This window comes from Naegleria lovaniensis (assembly GCF_003324165.1).
Source record: "Naegleria lovaniensis strain ATCC 30569 chromosome Unknown tig031, whole genome shotgun sequence".
Classification (NCBI taxonomy): Eukaryota; Heterolobosea; class Eutetramitea; order Acrasida; family Naegleriidae; genus Naegleria; species Naegleria lovaniensis.
In genome coordinates this window covers 271,598-287,332 of record NW_025407853.1, presented here as the reverse complement: position 1 = coordinate 287,332, position 15,735 = coordinate 271,598, and the positions used below count along the sequence as shown (strand labels likewise).

The 15,735-nt window shown below is 36.3% G+C and overlaps 7 protein-coding genes across 7 annotated transcripts; 4 read left to right on the top strand and 3 right to left on the bottom strand.

Moving 5' to 3' along the window:
• Positions 1-242: 242 nt before the first annotated feature.
• C9374_007958 (uncharacterized protein) lies at positions 243-3,597 on the top strand (the record flags this gene model as incomplete). Its single annotated transcript, XM_044697980.1, has 5 exons — positions 243-1,022; positions 1,130-1,307; positions 1,389-2,085; positions 2,190-2,973; positions 3,097-3,597. 5 exons carry the CDS (start codon positions 243-245, stop codon positions 3,595-3,597), a joined length of 2,940 nt encoding a protein of 979 aa, XP_044546072.1.
• A 140-nt stretch (positions 3,598-3,737) lies between these two features.
• C9374_007957 (uncharacterized protein) lies at positions 3,738-5,615 on the top strand (the record flags this gene model as incomplete). The annotated part of the gene is made up of 4 exons (XM_044697979.1): positions 3,738-3,975; positions 4,218-4,595; positions 4,765-4,811; positions 4,881-5,615. The coding sequence occupies 4 exons, from the start codon at positions 3,738-3,740 to the stop codon at positions 5,613-5,615; spliced, it is 1,398 nt and encodes a 465-aa protein (XP_044546071.1).
• An 18-nt stretch (positions 5,616-5,633) lies between these two features.
• C9374_007956 (uncharacterized protein) lies at positions 5,634-7,848 on the top strand (the record flags this gene model as incomplete). Its single annotated transcript, XM_044697978.1, has 2 exons — positions 5,634-7,679; positions 7,786-7,848. The coding sequence occupies 2 exons, from the start codon at positions 5,634-5,636 to the stop codon at positions 7,846-7,848; spliced, it is 2,109 nt and encodes a 702-aa protein (XP_044546070.1).
• Positions 7,849-8,113: 265 nt separating this feature from the next.
• Positions 8,114-9,085, top strand: C9374_007955 (uncharacterized protein; the record flags this gene model as incomplete). Its single annotated transcript, XM_044697977.1, has 1 exon — positions 8,114-9,085. The coding sequence occupies one exon, from the start codon at positions 8,114-8,116 to the stop codon at positions 9,083-9,085; it is 972 nt and encodes a 323-aa protein (XP_044546069.1).
• A 91-nt stretch (positions 9,086-9,176) lies between these two features.
• On the bottom strand, positions 9,177-10,484 carry C9374_007954 (uncharacterized protein; the record flags this gene model as incomplete). Its single annotated transcript, XM_044697976.1, has 3 exons — positions 9,177-9,616; positions 9,762-10,028; positions 10,232-10,484. The coding sequence occupies 3 exons, from the start codon at positions 10,482-10,484 to the stop codon at positions 9,177-9,179; spliced, it is 960 nt and encodes a 319-aa protein (XP_044546068.1).
• Positions 10,485-11,139: 655 nt separating this feature from the next.
• C9374_007953 (uncharacterized protein) lies at positions 11,140-12,037 on the bottom strand (the record flags this gene model as incomplete). The annotated part of the gene is made up of 4 exons (XM_044697975.1): positions 11,140-11,285; positions 11,468-11,572; positions 11,667-11,754; positions 11,918-12,037. 4 exons carry the CDS (start codon positions 12,035-12,037, stop codon positions 11,140-11,142), a joined length of 459 nt encoding a protein of 152 aa, XP_044546067.1.
• A 152-nt stretch (positions 12,038-12,189) lies between these two features.
• Positions 12,190-15,723, bottom strand: C9374_007952 (uncharacterized protein; the record flags this gene model as incomplete). The annotated part of the gene is made up of 3 exons (XM_044697974.1): positions 12,190-14,931; positions 14,988-15,214; positions 15,273-15,723. The coding sequence occupies 3 exons, from the start codon at positions 15,721-15,723 to the stop codon at positions 12,190-12,192; spliced, it is 3,420 nt and encodes a 1,139-aa protein (XP_044546066.1).
• Positions 15,724-15,735: the final 12 nt, after the last annotated feature.

The following is a 15,735-nucleotide window of genomic DNA, read 5'->3' as shown; positions in this document are numbered from 1 at the left end:
TTAAGAATTTGGGAATACAACCTCTAACAATCTCTCAGGTGGTACTGATGATTGTTGTTTGCAAGCATAATTGCTTCTGGAGATGTATCACTTTCAATGAAATCTGTCAATTGTCTGGACAGTAAATTTCAAACAAAAAAATATTCGCAAAGCTTGCATTCATAGTCTCTAATCATTATTAAACGCCATCATCCTCTCGAACAAGTCATCTTCTAATTCCAATAGATCAGATCCAAATAATCATGAAAAAATTAATTGGAGTTTCCCGAAGTGGTGACGATGATGAATTTCAAAAACCAAAACCAAGACAAAAAAAGACTGTTGATTTTCTTGAGACAGCGACACATCATGCTGTCTCTCAGGAAGAGGCTTCCAAAATTACTGATTTTTCTCAATTAATGATATCAAGAAGTTATCATTCGAAAGGTAATTGTGAAACAGTGCTGGACGTTCCTCTGATTGGAGATGGAGAATTCAAAATGAAAGTTAATAACAAATCGTCACATGCTGATTACATTGCAAACGTGACTTTTTCCTTTGGAATGTATAAAATGGATGATGATCAACCTTGTTGGAATACCATTAATTCGGAATCCAAATCGAGCTCACAATGTGGATGTTACTTTGAATATATATTGAAATCATCCTCCGAAAAAGTAGATTTGTTTGAAGATCAAAAGTTAGATTCTCTCAATACTTCATACTATATTCGAATCATTGTCAAAACCACTCATTGCGTTGAGTTTGACATTGAAGTTTGGCAGAAAGAGACGTTTATCTATCTAGAAAACCCTTTAAAAACACAACATGACATGCATTGTCTCACTTATCGAATGTTAGGCTTGGGAGAAGATGATTTAGCATCATTCGACGATGGAGAATATAAGAGCACAAAATTTGTGAACACCAGCACTGATCTCAATCTTGAACCAGGTTCATACTTTGCAATTGTAAAGAGAAATGAATCGTCAATTGTTCTAGAACAAAAGGACGAGTTCTCTCTTTGGTGTTCATTTCAAGTTGTAAGTATATTAGCATTCCGGGAAATGATTCATACTTGTTCATTCATTGACCCAAACGCTTTTCATGTATCGTAAATATGTAAATATGAAAATGTGTGTGAAAATAGAATGGAGTGGACATTTCGTATTGCGACGAAATTTCTAATTTTTGGTGCTCCAAGCCATTCTTTATTCCAACCAAGAGAGTTATTTCTCTCACTGTTCAAGCTGGACAATCATCCACTAATTTTGCTCTCGAAGGAGGAAACTATGATTTTTACTTTTTGAAAAGCTCATCTGAGGATGGTAGGTTTTATGAGTCGATTTATGACATTTCTAATGATCAAATATGTTTTCTTATGGACGACATTCACACAAACTCAACAGCATTTAAAGTGTTTGAATCTGAAGAATGTCTCAATAATGGCTTAATTCATTTCTTGAAAGTCATGCACGATTCCTATAGAGCACAGGATTATCAGTACGCCAATTATGTGTTCAATTTCTTCCCAAGCGACAAGAGAATACATCACATCAAATCCAAAATCGAGACTTTGTATTTAGAGCCATTGAAAAGATTTGAGCTTTTAAAGAAAAATGTGAACAAGGCAGTAGAGGTCAAAGATTTAGAGGAAGTTAAGAGACTCATCGATAGAGAAAGCAACTACAAAGATTGCATTAAGGAAGGTCTCGTTCATGCACGATCGAAAATGGAAATTCTAAAAACTGAAAAGTTTGCCATTGATCAAATCATGAGACTACTCAAAAAGCATGGCGAAGAAGTTGAATCCATCACAGTGAATCCATCATTTCTCTCGGATACTACCTTCTTGAGTCTTGAAAAAACACGACAACGTGAAAAGAAAGATCGTATTGTATCCACCATGCTAGAGTTGCCTGATTTGTTTTCCAAATCGACTGTTTGCTTTGCTCTCAACGTGTGGTACAATGTGATTGACAAGTTTTTCTCAATGGTTTATAGTTCAAATTGTAAAGACGTGATGGAAGTTATTGACATTGTTGAAAATCAGAAGGATTTAAACTTGGAGGGATTAGAAGATGGATCTTTTAGAAAGTGGGCCAAGTAAGTGATTTCAATAACCATTATGGTGGTAATATTATCTCTATTACAAACTTTAAATACTATCTCAAAATATGTTGAAACGAAATGTGACTCTTTCCTAATAGAATTCTTGACATTGTGACAAAAGATCAAATGAACATGTACTTGGAAAAGGTGATGGACAAGATTACTAAACTCACCTCGACCTTAATTTCTACTTACAAAGAAATTGAGACTATCAATGATGAAATTCAAGCTAAATTTACAGAGACCCAAACCATTGACAATGCCTTGAACAGAAAATTGGAAAATGCAATGAAACGACGAAGTCAAACCATGTCTGACATTAACAGTGAGGAAATATTCTTAAAGAATCACCTATTTCTCTACTTTGAAAAATCACACAAAGAGTTTGGAATTGATGTTTTCAATTGGGTAATTCCCTCCGTTCACAAGCACATGCATTGTTATTTGAAAGCAACAAAAGCATTTTGTGAAAAATTCATGAAAAAACATCAACCTGAGCTCATCTCCTTGGTGTGCAATCGTGATTTGAACGGACTTTTAGTGTATATTGGCGACAACAAACACGAAATGTTGGAAAAAGATATTGACAAGTATACATTTATCCACGCTGAACTTTCTAAAACTCTTCCAAACTTTTCTTTACTTTCATCACATTTTGGAGAGAAGGAAAAACAAGCATTCCAAAATGAATTATCACAAGTGGCGTGGGTCGATAGAAAATTATCAACTCTAGCCGAAGAATATCATCCTGAAACTACTTTTGGAGTTGTTGATTTGGAATGGAGAGGATCTGTCGATGTGGAACCATTGACCAATTATGAAAGCATTCCATACGATAAGATTTTAGATACTATCAAGAATGAAATGAAGTTAATTAATAGAGTAAGTGTGATGATATTTAACATCAAAGTTTATTATATCCATGATTGAACGTTTGCTTTGAATGATTTTCACTCCCACCGTATGGACTTTATTTTCACACATTTGCCTATTTACACACCACAGACTTTGGACTTGAAAGACCCATCTATGAGAGATGAAAAGAATAATCATTCATGTATTGGCCAGCTTATGAGAAAGAGAATGATTCCTGTTTTCATGACTCTCTTCCTCGAGGACATGAAACCAGAATATGATTTATGGACCTTCCTCGAAAAAATAGCGAGCTATGACACTGAGTTGGAGGAGGCCATTCAAGCCACGAATCAATTCGTGTCGAAAAGAACCACTCTTCTCTCATCCAAAAAGAAAGATCACATTCATCGTGTGAAATTCAAATACTTTTTTACTGCCTTTATCACGAATGGAAAGAATCCAGACTTTATGCCAAAAATTGTTTCATCCTCTGTCCTGACCGAAACTCACAAACCTACTTACCTTCTGCATAATAAGAATAATCAAAAAGAGCTCCTTAAATATCTTGCGTTTTTTAAGACTTATCCGATGAATCTCGAATTAGAAATTCCTCATCTTGAATATGATCCTAAATATTCCAATGACATGTAATACTACAGAGAAAGATTGAGCAATAAATTGCACTTGTAGCTGTCTTTAGCAAATCTTTGTGTTTTATTCAAGATTCTCTCCAGCGAAAAATTTTTGCTATGCTTAAGGGTTAATTCCCTTCGATTTATTCAGAAGAAAAAATGTCCCGAGTGACTCGATCGACCTCTCAGAGAGAAATCATACAGAACGAAGCAAGTAATGATTCTGATGAATCCATGGAAGACGAAGAAAGCACTCATGAAAGTGTTCAAGTGACTACATCCCGATCGAGAGGTAAAAGCGGTTGGATTGAAGAACAAAACGAAATTAAAGTTAAACCTTGGAAACGATCAATGGTAAAAGTAGGAGAGTCCATCTCACGAATTGGATATGTACAGTGTAAGTACGAGTCGATGAAATATTCACGGAATGTAATTTGGATTGTTTCATGAAAATATATAATTGAATATAACAATGATTTTTTAATAATTTTGGAAATTTGATGATGATTTAACATGATGTTATTTGAATTAATATATATCGGAACACAACACATTAATTTTAAAATTATTGACATCTAAACACGCTCGGAAATTCATGAATGATTTCGGAATGACGATAATGAATTTCCAAATGATTAGTAACCCCTGAAGAACTCAAACAATGGCAAGAGGAAAAGGAGAGGAAAGCAAAAGAACATGTTGTAACACCACACTTCCAACAATTAGCCTTGGAAAAAGAGAGACAGCAACAACAACTTTTACAATCCAAAGCTACCACGCCACAACAACAATCAGCAACAGAGGGAACCTCGGAAGTTGGAGCAAGTGGCTCATCAGCCGACACTAAGGATACCACAACAAGTCCCACAAGCAGTGAACAAACCAATCAACCACAACAAGAGCACACAGATACAGTCAGTGGAGAGCATGCAACAAACGTGGAAGATCATCAACACCAACAAGATGTCCATACTCACATGGAGGATCATACTTTCAATTTGGAGGGCAATGAAGATGGTATGATGGATGAATTCATGAATGATGAATAGTGACATGAGTGCACTCATGATCCAACACTAAGAGAAGGCTCATTTATTGTCGTAAGCACTTCTTTCTTGACCTAAGCCTGCAAAAACAATACACTCTATTTATTGCACATTGTAAACTCCAATTTCTGGTTGCCCAGAATTTTTGAAAAAATTTGTTGAAAAAAAATACGCCACAAAAACTATCGTACGTATTTCATCTTGCTCCCGTACAGCAACATTTTCATCTAACAAATTCTTCTTTTAAAAACAACAGATGCCAGGTAAAAGAGTTAGAAAGGAGAACCCAAACAAGGAGAAGTCATCAGCTTCTTTGGCACAATCAGTGACCAGATTGAGCCCAAATGCTTTGTTCTGGAAGAAGGGTACTTTTGCCTACGTTAAGAGTGCTGATAAGAGAACCAAGAAGGTTGTTAAACAACAAAAGATCAAGGTCGTTAGAAATAAGCAAAAGGTTGAAGTTGCTGATGACAGAGTTGCTAACAACTTCTCTCTCTCATCCGTCAGAACAAAGAGCACCAAGGTCCAAAAGGCAACCAAACTCAGAGCTTCCATCACACCAGGTACTGTCTTGATTTTGTTGGCTGGTAAATATGCTGGTAAGAGAGTTGTCTTCTTGAAGCAATTGACATCAGGACTCTTGTTGGTTACTGGTCCATACCAATTCAACGGTGTCCCATTGAGAAGAGTGAATCAAAGATATGTTATTGCCACATCTACTAAGGTTGATGTCACTGGTGTCAAGGTCCCAGAATCAGTCACTGATGCCACTTTTGCTAAGGAACACAAGCCAAGATTGGATGAAACTGGAAAGAAGTCATTTTTCAGAGCCGGAAAGAACGGAGCTATCTCTGAAGAGAATAAGAAGGTCTTTGATGCTGTTGACCAACAAGTTGCAGCTGCCGTAAGCAAGGTTGAATTGTTGAAGGAATACCTCCAAACTCCTTTCAGACTTCACAACGGTGACAAGCCACACGAAATGAAGTTTTAAATAAATTAATACAAAAAAATGTTTAAATCAATCAAGTTTTTTCACTCAAACGTTGTAGACGACTGCTTTGACAAGGAGCAAAGTTATCCTGATGCGATCGCAGAGGTGTTGCCATTAACATCTGATGGTAAATGTTTGACAAGTAGCACTACTGCTTCTACGACAACGCAAGCATCCAACACACGCAATTCAAGTTTTCTTGTTCATAGGATGATCCTTTCATCAAAGAATCAAGTTTTGAGACACTTGTTTCAAAACACAAATGTCACAATGATGACGACAAGCACACACTCTTCAACTCCTGTGACACCTCGTTCATATCATCATCGCGACTCTTCCACTCGAGCCAAAATTCAACTGGGCTTTTCATGCAGTGCAATTCCCATCTCTGCTCATCATCAAAAGGAATGTATTCAATCTCTCCTCTCCTTCTACTACACTGGAAAAGTGGAATTGAATCAAAGAGAACACCTCTCATCACTTCTCCTTCTTGCTCACCTCTACTTTGCTCCAGAAATTGTCTTGTCACTCGTTCACTATTTGGACTGCACATTATTGAAACATTCAAAAGATTTCACACTTTCCGATTGTTTGAACATTCTTTCTCTATTTCACACTTCTTCAGAGAAACCTTGTCAACATACCATCATTTCCTCAATAGATCCATTGTATGAAAATGCCATTCTAAATCAACAACAGCAAACTCTTTCTTCAGATTTTGCTGTCTTTTCCAAACATTTAGTTCAAAACAATAATCATTATCAACCATTCAAATTTACAGAATGGACTTCATCAACAAACTCGTCATTCCCTTCATTTACAGAAAAATATGGAGGAGGTCAAACCATTTGGAAAGAACATGCTCAAAATTTGAGAGAAAAAGCTCTTCAATTCTTATTTTCCAATTTTTCACAATGTGCTACCCATTCTGAATTTTTAAATTTACAATTCGAGAGAATGCAATCGATTATTTTGGATGTAGCACATCATGCTGTTGTTGTCACTGAACAAAGAGACATGACTTCTCAATTGTTACAAGTCATTCTGAATTGGTTAAACTTCAATTATGAACATCGAATTCAACAAGCTCCACAATTATTTTCATTACTGCAAATCCTTGTTGAGAAGCAGCAGCAAGATTCACCATTGAATGTATTGAAATTATCATCATCAGCAGCAGAATGGCCAACATCCACGTGTTCCAATAACATTGAAATCAACACACCTTCTTCCATCAAACACTTGACTTGTTCAAATCCTATCCAACAACACGAACAACAACAACAACCAGAAATCTATACTCTTCACATACAATCTGCAACACCTCCTCAAAAATCAACCTCTCATGAACAAACATCATCCGAAAAATCAATCACTCCAGAAATTCAAACCACCACCACTCGACACCCCTTCAAAATGTCATCCTTCTTAGGGATTGATATGGAAGAAACCCATTCAACCAGTACACCACCAACCTCTCCTGTTGTGGCTCTTATTGCTTCCGACGAGTATGGATCGAGTTCTTCTTCTTCCAATGCTTCCTCACGTAATAATTCAACCTTAAATTCTCCAACACACATGATGTCGGAACCATACTCCACAACGTCGTCGACCAAAGAGAGTATGATTCCAACTATTTCAACGAGTAACATCATGACCCGTGCTGTTACAACAACTACTACTCCAACAATAACAACAACCACCTTGAATCATACTCTCGCTCCAAATTTATCCACACATCATCAACCTCACAACAACAACAAGTATTCCCTCACTCCAAATTTCAACAGTAGTAATCATCCTCATCCTTCGATCAGAACCACCAGTCCAAATCATCATGATTCCGATAGTGGTGGCACCTCTACCCGAATTTCTCGTTCTCATTCAGCCTTTGTTCGACCTCACAAGGAACAGGAAAAGGGAACTTTTGGGCATTTGAAGCGGTTGGCGACACCGTTTAAATTTACGTTTACAGAGCGGGATGATGAAAAAGAAAAATCACCTCCGAAAACCATCTTTGAGGTGGAGGAAGAGAGTCTTTCGGATTGGCAAGAAGTTGGAAAGGTAAGGCAAATGTTATTGTGGTATTTTCTAATGTTGAAACGTGATGTGTATGATGATGATCATGATGATGGAATTATTTGGAACGATGATGATATATTTAAAAAAGATTGTTACGGTTGTGCCCGTGAAAAAAGTAGAACAAGTTCTTGTGAAACGAGAGGACAAGTAAATTGCAAATGATAGTAATTAATTTATTAAGGGGAAAATGATTTATAGTACTCGACACAACTGGATGCTATTCACAATACCAAAAATGTTGACTCGTAGCTGCTCCCTCAGTACAGCCCAGATTTCATAGCTAAAATATTGAATTATAGTATGTGTTACAGGAAACTCAATGTAAAATTGTGATTCAATCAGTTCGAGCGTTTGCAAGAAGTGTCGTTGCGTTCACAAAAAAATTGTAACGGTCGGTGAAACTTGCTTACAAAAAAATGAAACGATCACGAAATGTGTTGACACACTCCGATTCGAAGAATTATGATTTTGCATCCATCAAGGATGAATCGCAACAACAAAAACCTCATGAAAATATAGCCCAATTATCCACCTTGCATTCATCCAAGTCAACAAACGGTAATAGCATGGAACAAGAATACCAACCTACACAACCTCAAACAAAGAAGCAAAAAGTATGGAGACAAGGGACTCTCCATTTTCATAGTGTAGGACGAACGGTTTCATCACATCAGCAGCCAAGTCGCGACTCTACTCCATGTAGCGCAGATTCTCCAATAATTATCAATGATGATGATGAATGTGAAAATCATGTGACTTCTTCGTCCTCTAAAACTGTTTTCATGAAACAAACACAACTTGTTGAAACCTTTCTCATCAATGACAAGATAACAGGTACTCAAGTGAAACACATTTCGAATTTTGTCTCACCACGTGACTCGAAAATATTATTTAACAAATTGTTGGAAATGTGTAAATTTCAGACTAAGGATTACAATTTTGGGGGCAAAGTTGTGACATCTCCACGAAAATACACCTTTCTCACGAAGGAGAGTCCTCAATTTTACATTCCAGAGCTTGTTCAATTGAAAGAACGAGTTGAGAAGTATACGGGAGAGGTGTTCAATGGAGTCTTGGTGAATCGTTATGACAATGGTCAAGATTCAATCATGTGGCATGCCGATAAGGAAAAGTCACTGAATCAAGGATGTTCTATCGTGTCAATATCATTAGGTCAGGCACGAGATTTTCAATTCAGACCTCGAAAGGACGTGGCAGTGTACGACCAGATTAAATCGATGGGAGTGTTGACAACGAAGCTGGAAGACGGCGCGATGGTCATTATGAATGATAAAACGCAATTGTATTATGAACATTGTGTACCCAAGAGGAAGAATGTACATGGGATGAGAATTAATTTAACGTTCAGGAATAGCAAGTACTATTAAACAACGTTGTTTTTCAATTAATCTCATGAGAGCAGCAGGTACATTTAACAGCTTCAGGACAAAAATTGAGGTTTTAATGGCGAAAAGGTTGTTACACTCTATTCTCTAATTGAACTTCATTTGAATTGTTCACTGGCTTGTATGGATTCAAATTTGAATTCTCATCCGAGTCATCACTTTGCAACAATGCTTGATGTTCCTTGTGCATATCATCCTCAATGGCCTTCTTCAATTTGAAATACAATTTAAAGAAAATATAAGGTCCATAAGCTTGAGCAATGAAAAACACAGTGAAACTGATTAAAAAGACAATTCTCAACTCTACTGGGAAATCATTCCACATGACAATAAACATGGCAAGAACAAGAATATTTCCAATAATTTTGAAAATAATGTCAATCCAAGCAAGAGCGAGCACTGAATATTTCATACGTCTTCGATAGACCACTCTAATTTTAAGAGGCACCTTTGACTCTGGCACCCAGTTACAGAAGAGACGATATCCAATCATGATGAAGCACTCTGGAAATTCTATTGTTATTGAAAATAGCAGTGTTTTTTTACCCAAAATGAGAAGGTATTGACAAATGACAAGGTATTTGAATCATACAGAATAATGGCATAATAATGTATGAATTTGATAAATATTTTCACAATGAAACAATTTCGTACGTACCCAAAAATACAAAATAAACATAGACCATGAAAATCTTCATGTAGGCCAAATTAGACTTTTCATATTCAATCATCCAAACAATGTTGACAATGGCAACCAAATGGTGAGCAATCATCAATAATTGAGTTCGAGATCTATAGATTAATTCCAAAAAGTAGAGAGAGGCACCACCAATTAATACACCTCTATTGACCTCAATATGGAAAATGTGAACGCTGGTCAATTTTGACAAGTTATTGGAATCAGTGACAAACCATAATTGAATCACTGTATGAATAACATTGTCCAGTGTGCAGCGCGTATCATGATGAAAATATTCGCGTCAATGTTTCATCATGATCAATAATTGGTAAAAATACAAAATGCAACACACAAACACATCATGACCAATAATCCAACCATTCATGAATGCACATGTTGTTGTCATATACTTGTCTCACATATACATATACATATACCAATTCACATACCTGAATAAAATCCAGCAGAAAATGCAATAAAGTAAAACAATGCCTTCACAAAATAGGCATCAATAATTCTTCTCATGAACAATGGTTGTTCAGAATAGGCATGTCTCAAAATTTCAATAAACGAAATGGTCATTTTCTCACTCGTTTGTACAAACTTGTAATTGGGTTGAACCACCTTTGGATTGAACAAGAGTATTGAAATGACATAACAAGAAATCCATTGAGAAATTCCGATCGCTAAAAAGACCATCATGGGTTCGTTGGTCTTTTCAAATGCAAGTGTTACAGTGTTTTGATTGCCAGTTCCTGGTGTTGTTTGTCCAACTATTGGTACTACCAAGTATTGAAGTGCGGCAAATAAAACAAGAGACAAGACAAAGGCTTGTCCATTGAAAAATCTTGAATCATCATCATTACGATCAAGGTATATTCTGGTTTGAAATGATGATGAATCAAAAGGATCGGAGGGGAAATAGGAGGAAGAGGAGATGGGTTTGCACGAAATATCTCTCCAAATAAATAAATAAAGAACTCGAGTTTGGAAATACGGTTGATGATGAATCAAAATTGGAATAGAATACAAAAATCACCAATTCTCTCTCTCGCAAGTAAAATACGTATGATGAACAATGTTGTTTGATGTTCCAATAGAGAGAGTCAACGGATCGTGATGCACGGCGGCTCGGAGAGAGCTATCAATTTTTTTTTCACTGACTCATTACGATTTTGAGTTTGACAGATGATTCGAGGCAATGTTGTTGATGGCAAAGATAGTACTTGCATTGTAATTGGTTTGAGATCTGATGATGCAACGGTGTTTGGTTTGGAATTCAAGTTTTATATTCTGTTAGGGCTGGATAACAGTCATCGTGGATTTTCAATGTGTCACGGCTTGAAAGTTTTTTCTTTTATTCTTCAATAGTGTTGAGTGCATGTTCCTGGGTTTGCTTTCTTGCTTCCTTGTTGAATGTCTCTCTGTCGTTTTCGTATTGTTTTCCAATGCTTGGAAGAACGGCACTTTCTGGGTTGGGTTCCTTCATTAGTAATTGAATTGCTTTGATTGCAATTAAAGTGATCAAATAAAAATTATTATTTCAATGAACAATATAATATTTCAAAATTATCCACCCATTATTTTGAGTTCCAATGCAGTGTTTCCAATGAAAATTCAAATAGTTTCATCGAGTATTAAATTGTCAATTTGTAACCAAATATTCAAATATGTCATCAACATACTCATTAGAACTTGGGAGATATTAACAGCTGGATTCCATTCCTTATCTAAAATAGTTAGGCAAATCTTTCCATCGGTATTTACATTGGGATGATAAATTGGAGTTACTGCAATGAAACAGTTCATAAAGCAGTTCCAAAATTGTTGACATGACCATTGATTCATTAAAAATACTCGATTATTGCATTTCAATGAACATACCAAAGTGTACTTTAGGAGAAGTGAAAGGATAGTCTACTGGAAAATTGATTTTCAGTTTGAATATTCCACCTTCGTATGGAGAATCAGCCTTTTCCAGATTTTTAAAATTCGGAATTTGATGAATGCCATTACAAAAAACAAATAGGACGTGGTTAGATATGAAAGAAGAGATGATCGGCACCGATCCATTGCAAATGATAAATTATTGTGATGAGCGACAACACACTTATGAATTCAAAATACAAACTTACGGGCCCATCAATATAGGCATTCCAATTGAACACATCGTCTCCGAGTGGTGCTGCTCGCACACCCTCCAACGGATTTTGTTGAAGTTGAGTCAGATCTTTCATGATTCTTCGTTGGGCCATATTGCTGTTTTTGCTGTTGCTGGTTGGTTTTGAATGTTCGGAAGAGTCTGGTAAGCTTGGCTTTTTTTAAAAGTTCTTTGTTGGCTTTACAAAATTCCGAACGCCAAACAACAAGAATTTTAATGCAAATTATTAATATTTATGAACATGAATTAATTCTTAATGACAATGGGTTTCTCATACCACCTTGTTTTTGGTGTAGGATCCTTGTGCTCCATTGCAAAAACGACTTCACCTTGGGTGGATTGCTTTTCATTGTCATACAAATCGATGAAAGGAGTGTCATCAACTTCTTCTAGAGGTTCTTTAACCTTCATATTGACAATAAACATGAACTTGTATCTCTTGTAATCAATGTCTTTGACTTGTAGCTTTTCTTGAAGTCTCTTCTTGACATCTCCCAATGTTTCTTCTTTTCTAGCAATGAGAAGCATTGGATTTCCAAACAAACGATAACCAGAGGTCTCTTTGCAGATATGTTGAACTTGCAACAAACGTTTGTCTTCTCTGTTAGATCCTTGACCAAACCAAATGTTGTAATCAGTTAGAGACATTTCTTCAGCTCGAAGGAATTCACCCTTTCCAGATGGAGCTGATTTAACAAGATCTTCATCATTGACTAATCTGGTAATCTTAGAGCTTGAAATGACCAACAACACAATAACAGAGTTCTCCATTTCTTTACGCTCAGATAACTTGGTTTCTAGCATTTGTCGAAGTTCTCCCATCTTTTGTTCAGGATAGAGGAGGAATTTGAACTTTTCAACATCTTGACATTTTGTGTTCATCCAGGTGACTAACAATTCCTTCTTGTTTTCTACGTCGTGAATTGGTTCGTTCAAAACCTCATAATACAAAATTTTGGTTGGTGATCCTGTTTGTGCAATTTGAATCATATCTTTTAAGGTTAAGTTTGCATTCGTCCTGAAAGGTTGGTCCAATGGATGGCCACTGTATGGGTTGTGTCCAGAAAGTCTGATATGTTGACCATCAACTTGTAGAGCACGGCCCAAAGCTTGGCTTACTTCTGGATATTCCATGTTTTTCAACAATTCTACTGACATGACAGTATTGGAAGGGTCATCCAACTTTCTAATTTCAACAGAAACACGGTTGCTCAAATAATCATAAAATGCTTTAGCTGATGGAATTTCAAATTGGTCAACATTGAAATTTGGAGGAATTTTTTGAATAGTCAAAATATCTCCATTTTGAAGTTGAGCTTCCTTAAAAGTATAGTCGATATTGACATTCTCAATCATCTTGGGTTTGATCTCTTCCACAATAGCAAGCTCATCCTCTTCAGATGCGTTGATAAGCTTTTTCAGAGTAGGAATAAAGCTGCTAATTTGTTGGTTAAATTCTGCATATACAGCCCCATGATAAATAAGTTTCTTTTCCTGTGGATCATATTCCTTGATAAAAAGGAGTAAATACTTGTTGGAAGGCTCAGGGAACCAAAGAGTATGTTCTACGTCTTCCTCATCCTTCACAACATCAAATGGCTCATTGGCAACTTCAACATACAACTCAACACAACCTCCTAATTGTTTGATTTGTGGGTATCTTCTTTCCAACGTAACCTCATCGTCACTAATTTTCATTGGAAGATCACCAGGACGGTATGTATGATTTTGTCTCTTTGTCCATCTCCAAAATCTTAGAGCTTCCATTTTAATTCCATAAATTTCATGAAGATTCTTCTTGATGTCACCAAAAGTATTTTCTTTAAGGAATTTCATTGGCTCAACTTCATCAATGTCTGCGAGTCCTGTTCCATGTTTCTCGACGGCTTGTTTGATGTTTTCATCTCTAACAAGCTTTACGTTGCAATATTTGGCAGCCTCGAGTTTTTCTCTCTTCTTCTTTTCCTTTTCATCTCGGTCCTTTTGGAATCTTTCCTCCAAGTGTTGTGGAATATCTTCAGCTTCAACTTGAGAGATCATTTGAGCAATTTGTGACTTTCTGATGTAAAGCAACATGTAAGCATTGGTAAACTTTTTGTAGATGGAGTTTGTGTTGGATGATAGCCAGAAGAATTTGCTCTTCTTAACTTCCCCTCCATAGTTGTCATGAACTGCAAGATTTTCATTCACCTCATAAACCTTCTCGTCATCAAATTTGAACCAACGATCTTGGTTTACAAATGGCTTTGCAAAGTTATAGTAATGACCACCTGACACATCTCCACTGTGAACAAGAACAGCAAACAATACAAAAGTATTGTCTTCCTTCTTTTGTTCGGAATCTTCACTCAAGTACTTTCCTAAATCAATTTCTGGTGGAAATTCATATCGATCGTTAATCTTGTACATGAGATCTCTTTGGAAATCATATTCAAATCTCTTCAAGTGAAGCATGAGTACTGGTGGAAATTTTAAAAATATTGTTCCCTTTTTGGCATCTTGCAATCCAAAGCCTTCAGCTTGATACTGATTTTCTCCTTGTAGAGTTTCTTCCAAGATGTATTGGTCAAAAGATTCGTAAACATTTCTACATCCTTTGACGTTGAGCTGTAAATCATAGAATGGCTCCTTTCTTGATGATTCATAGTCAACATTAATGCACTTGACATAGTTTTTGCACATTCCTTCAAACAATTGTCTCATCACCTCCTTTTGGTCTGTCTTTTCCATTTTCTTTTCCAAATTATCAATTAATACTCTTGCCAATTCCTGAACGTCATGTTGCAAAAAAGAATCAATTGTATCCCATCCAAATGATTTGGTTAACTCTTTGGTATCGACAGCAGTCTTGTCAAATTGCAGCCTGTAAAAAATTCTCATCAGAGCAAGTGGAATACTATCTTGTGGTTCCTCATTCTCATCAATAGGCATCTTGTATACAGATTTTCTGAAATAAGTTAAAAGGTATAAAGTTTGTAAAAGAGAGTTCTACAATGAAAAAATGTTTCATGACACTTGTTCAACAATTTCACAAGATCACTTACCATATAACATGTAGCTCCTTGATTTTGCAAACCAACAAATCCTGTCTCCTTTCTTGAATCATAGGAAATTGGATCAACCAAGTATGGTTGAGTACAGATATGGACAACAATTTCAAAATGTACTATATTGTCTACCTTAAAACCTGCATCACTATTGAGTCGCTTTAGATCTAAAAATTCCTTAAAACCCCAATCGTTGTCAGCAGGACCAAATTTCTTTTCAGCGTCTGCTCATTTCAAAATTTTGTTGTCAATGATACCCATATGAAAACATAAAAAACAAACCTTGTGAAAATGATTCTCTAATGTCCTTTTGGTTCAAAATAGAGATTTGGAATCGTACAAGCTTTACATCAGTGGATTGGCAAGTATCCAAATATACGCTCACAAAATTGACACCGTTACCGTTTGGGAATACAAGTAATCTAAACTTGTGAGAGCCTACAGTGATTTCCGGTGAGTAATGCTTTGGAGGCAAAGTTGAGAAATCAACCTTCCATCTCCACTTTTCAGTGTTAGCATCAAAAGACTTGACATGATAAACACCTTCTTTTGTAGGGTCAATAGGCTCATAGTAAAGCGCGGCTTCTTCAAGCTCCTGCTGTTTTTGAAGTAACTTCTTTTCTTCATCGGCTTTGTTCACTCTGAATTGAGCCATGTTCAACTCTTCATCGTAAGCATCTTCCATTCTTTCATCATCACTATCTGAAAGACCATAATCTTGATCGCGAACCATGTTTAGTATGTG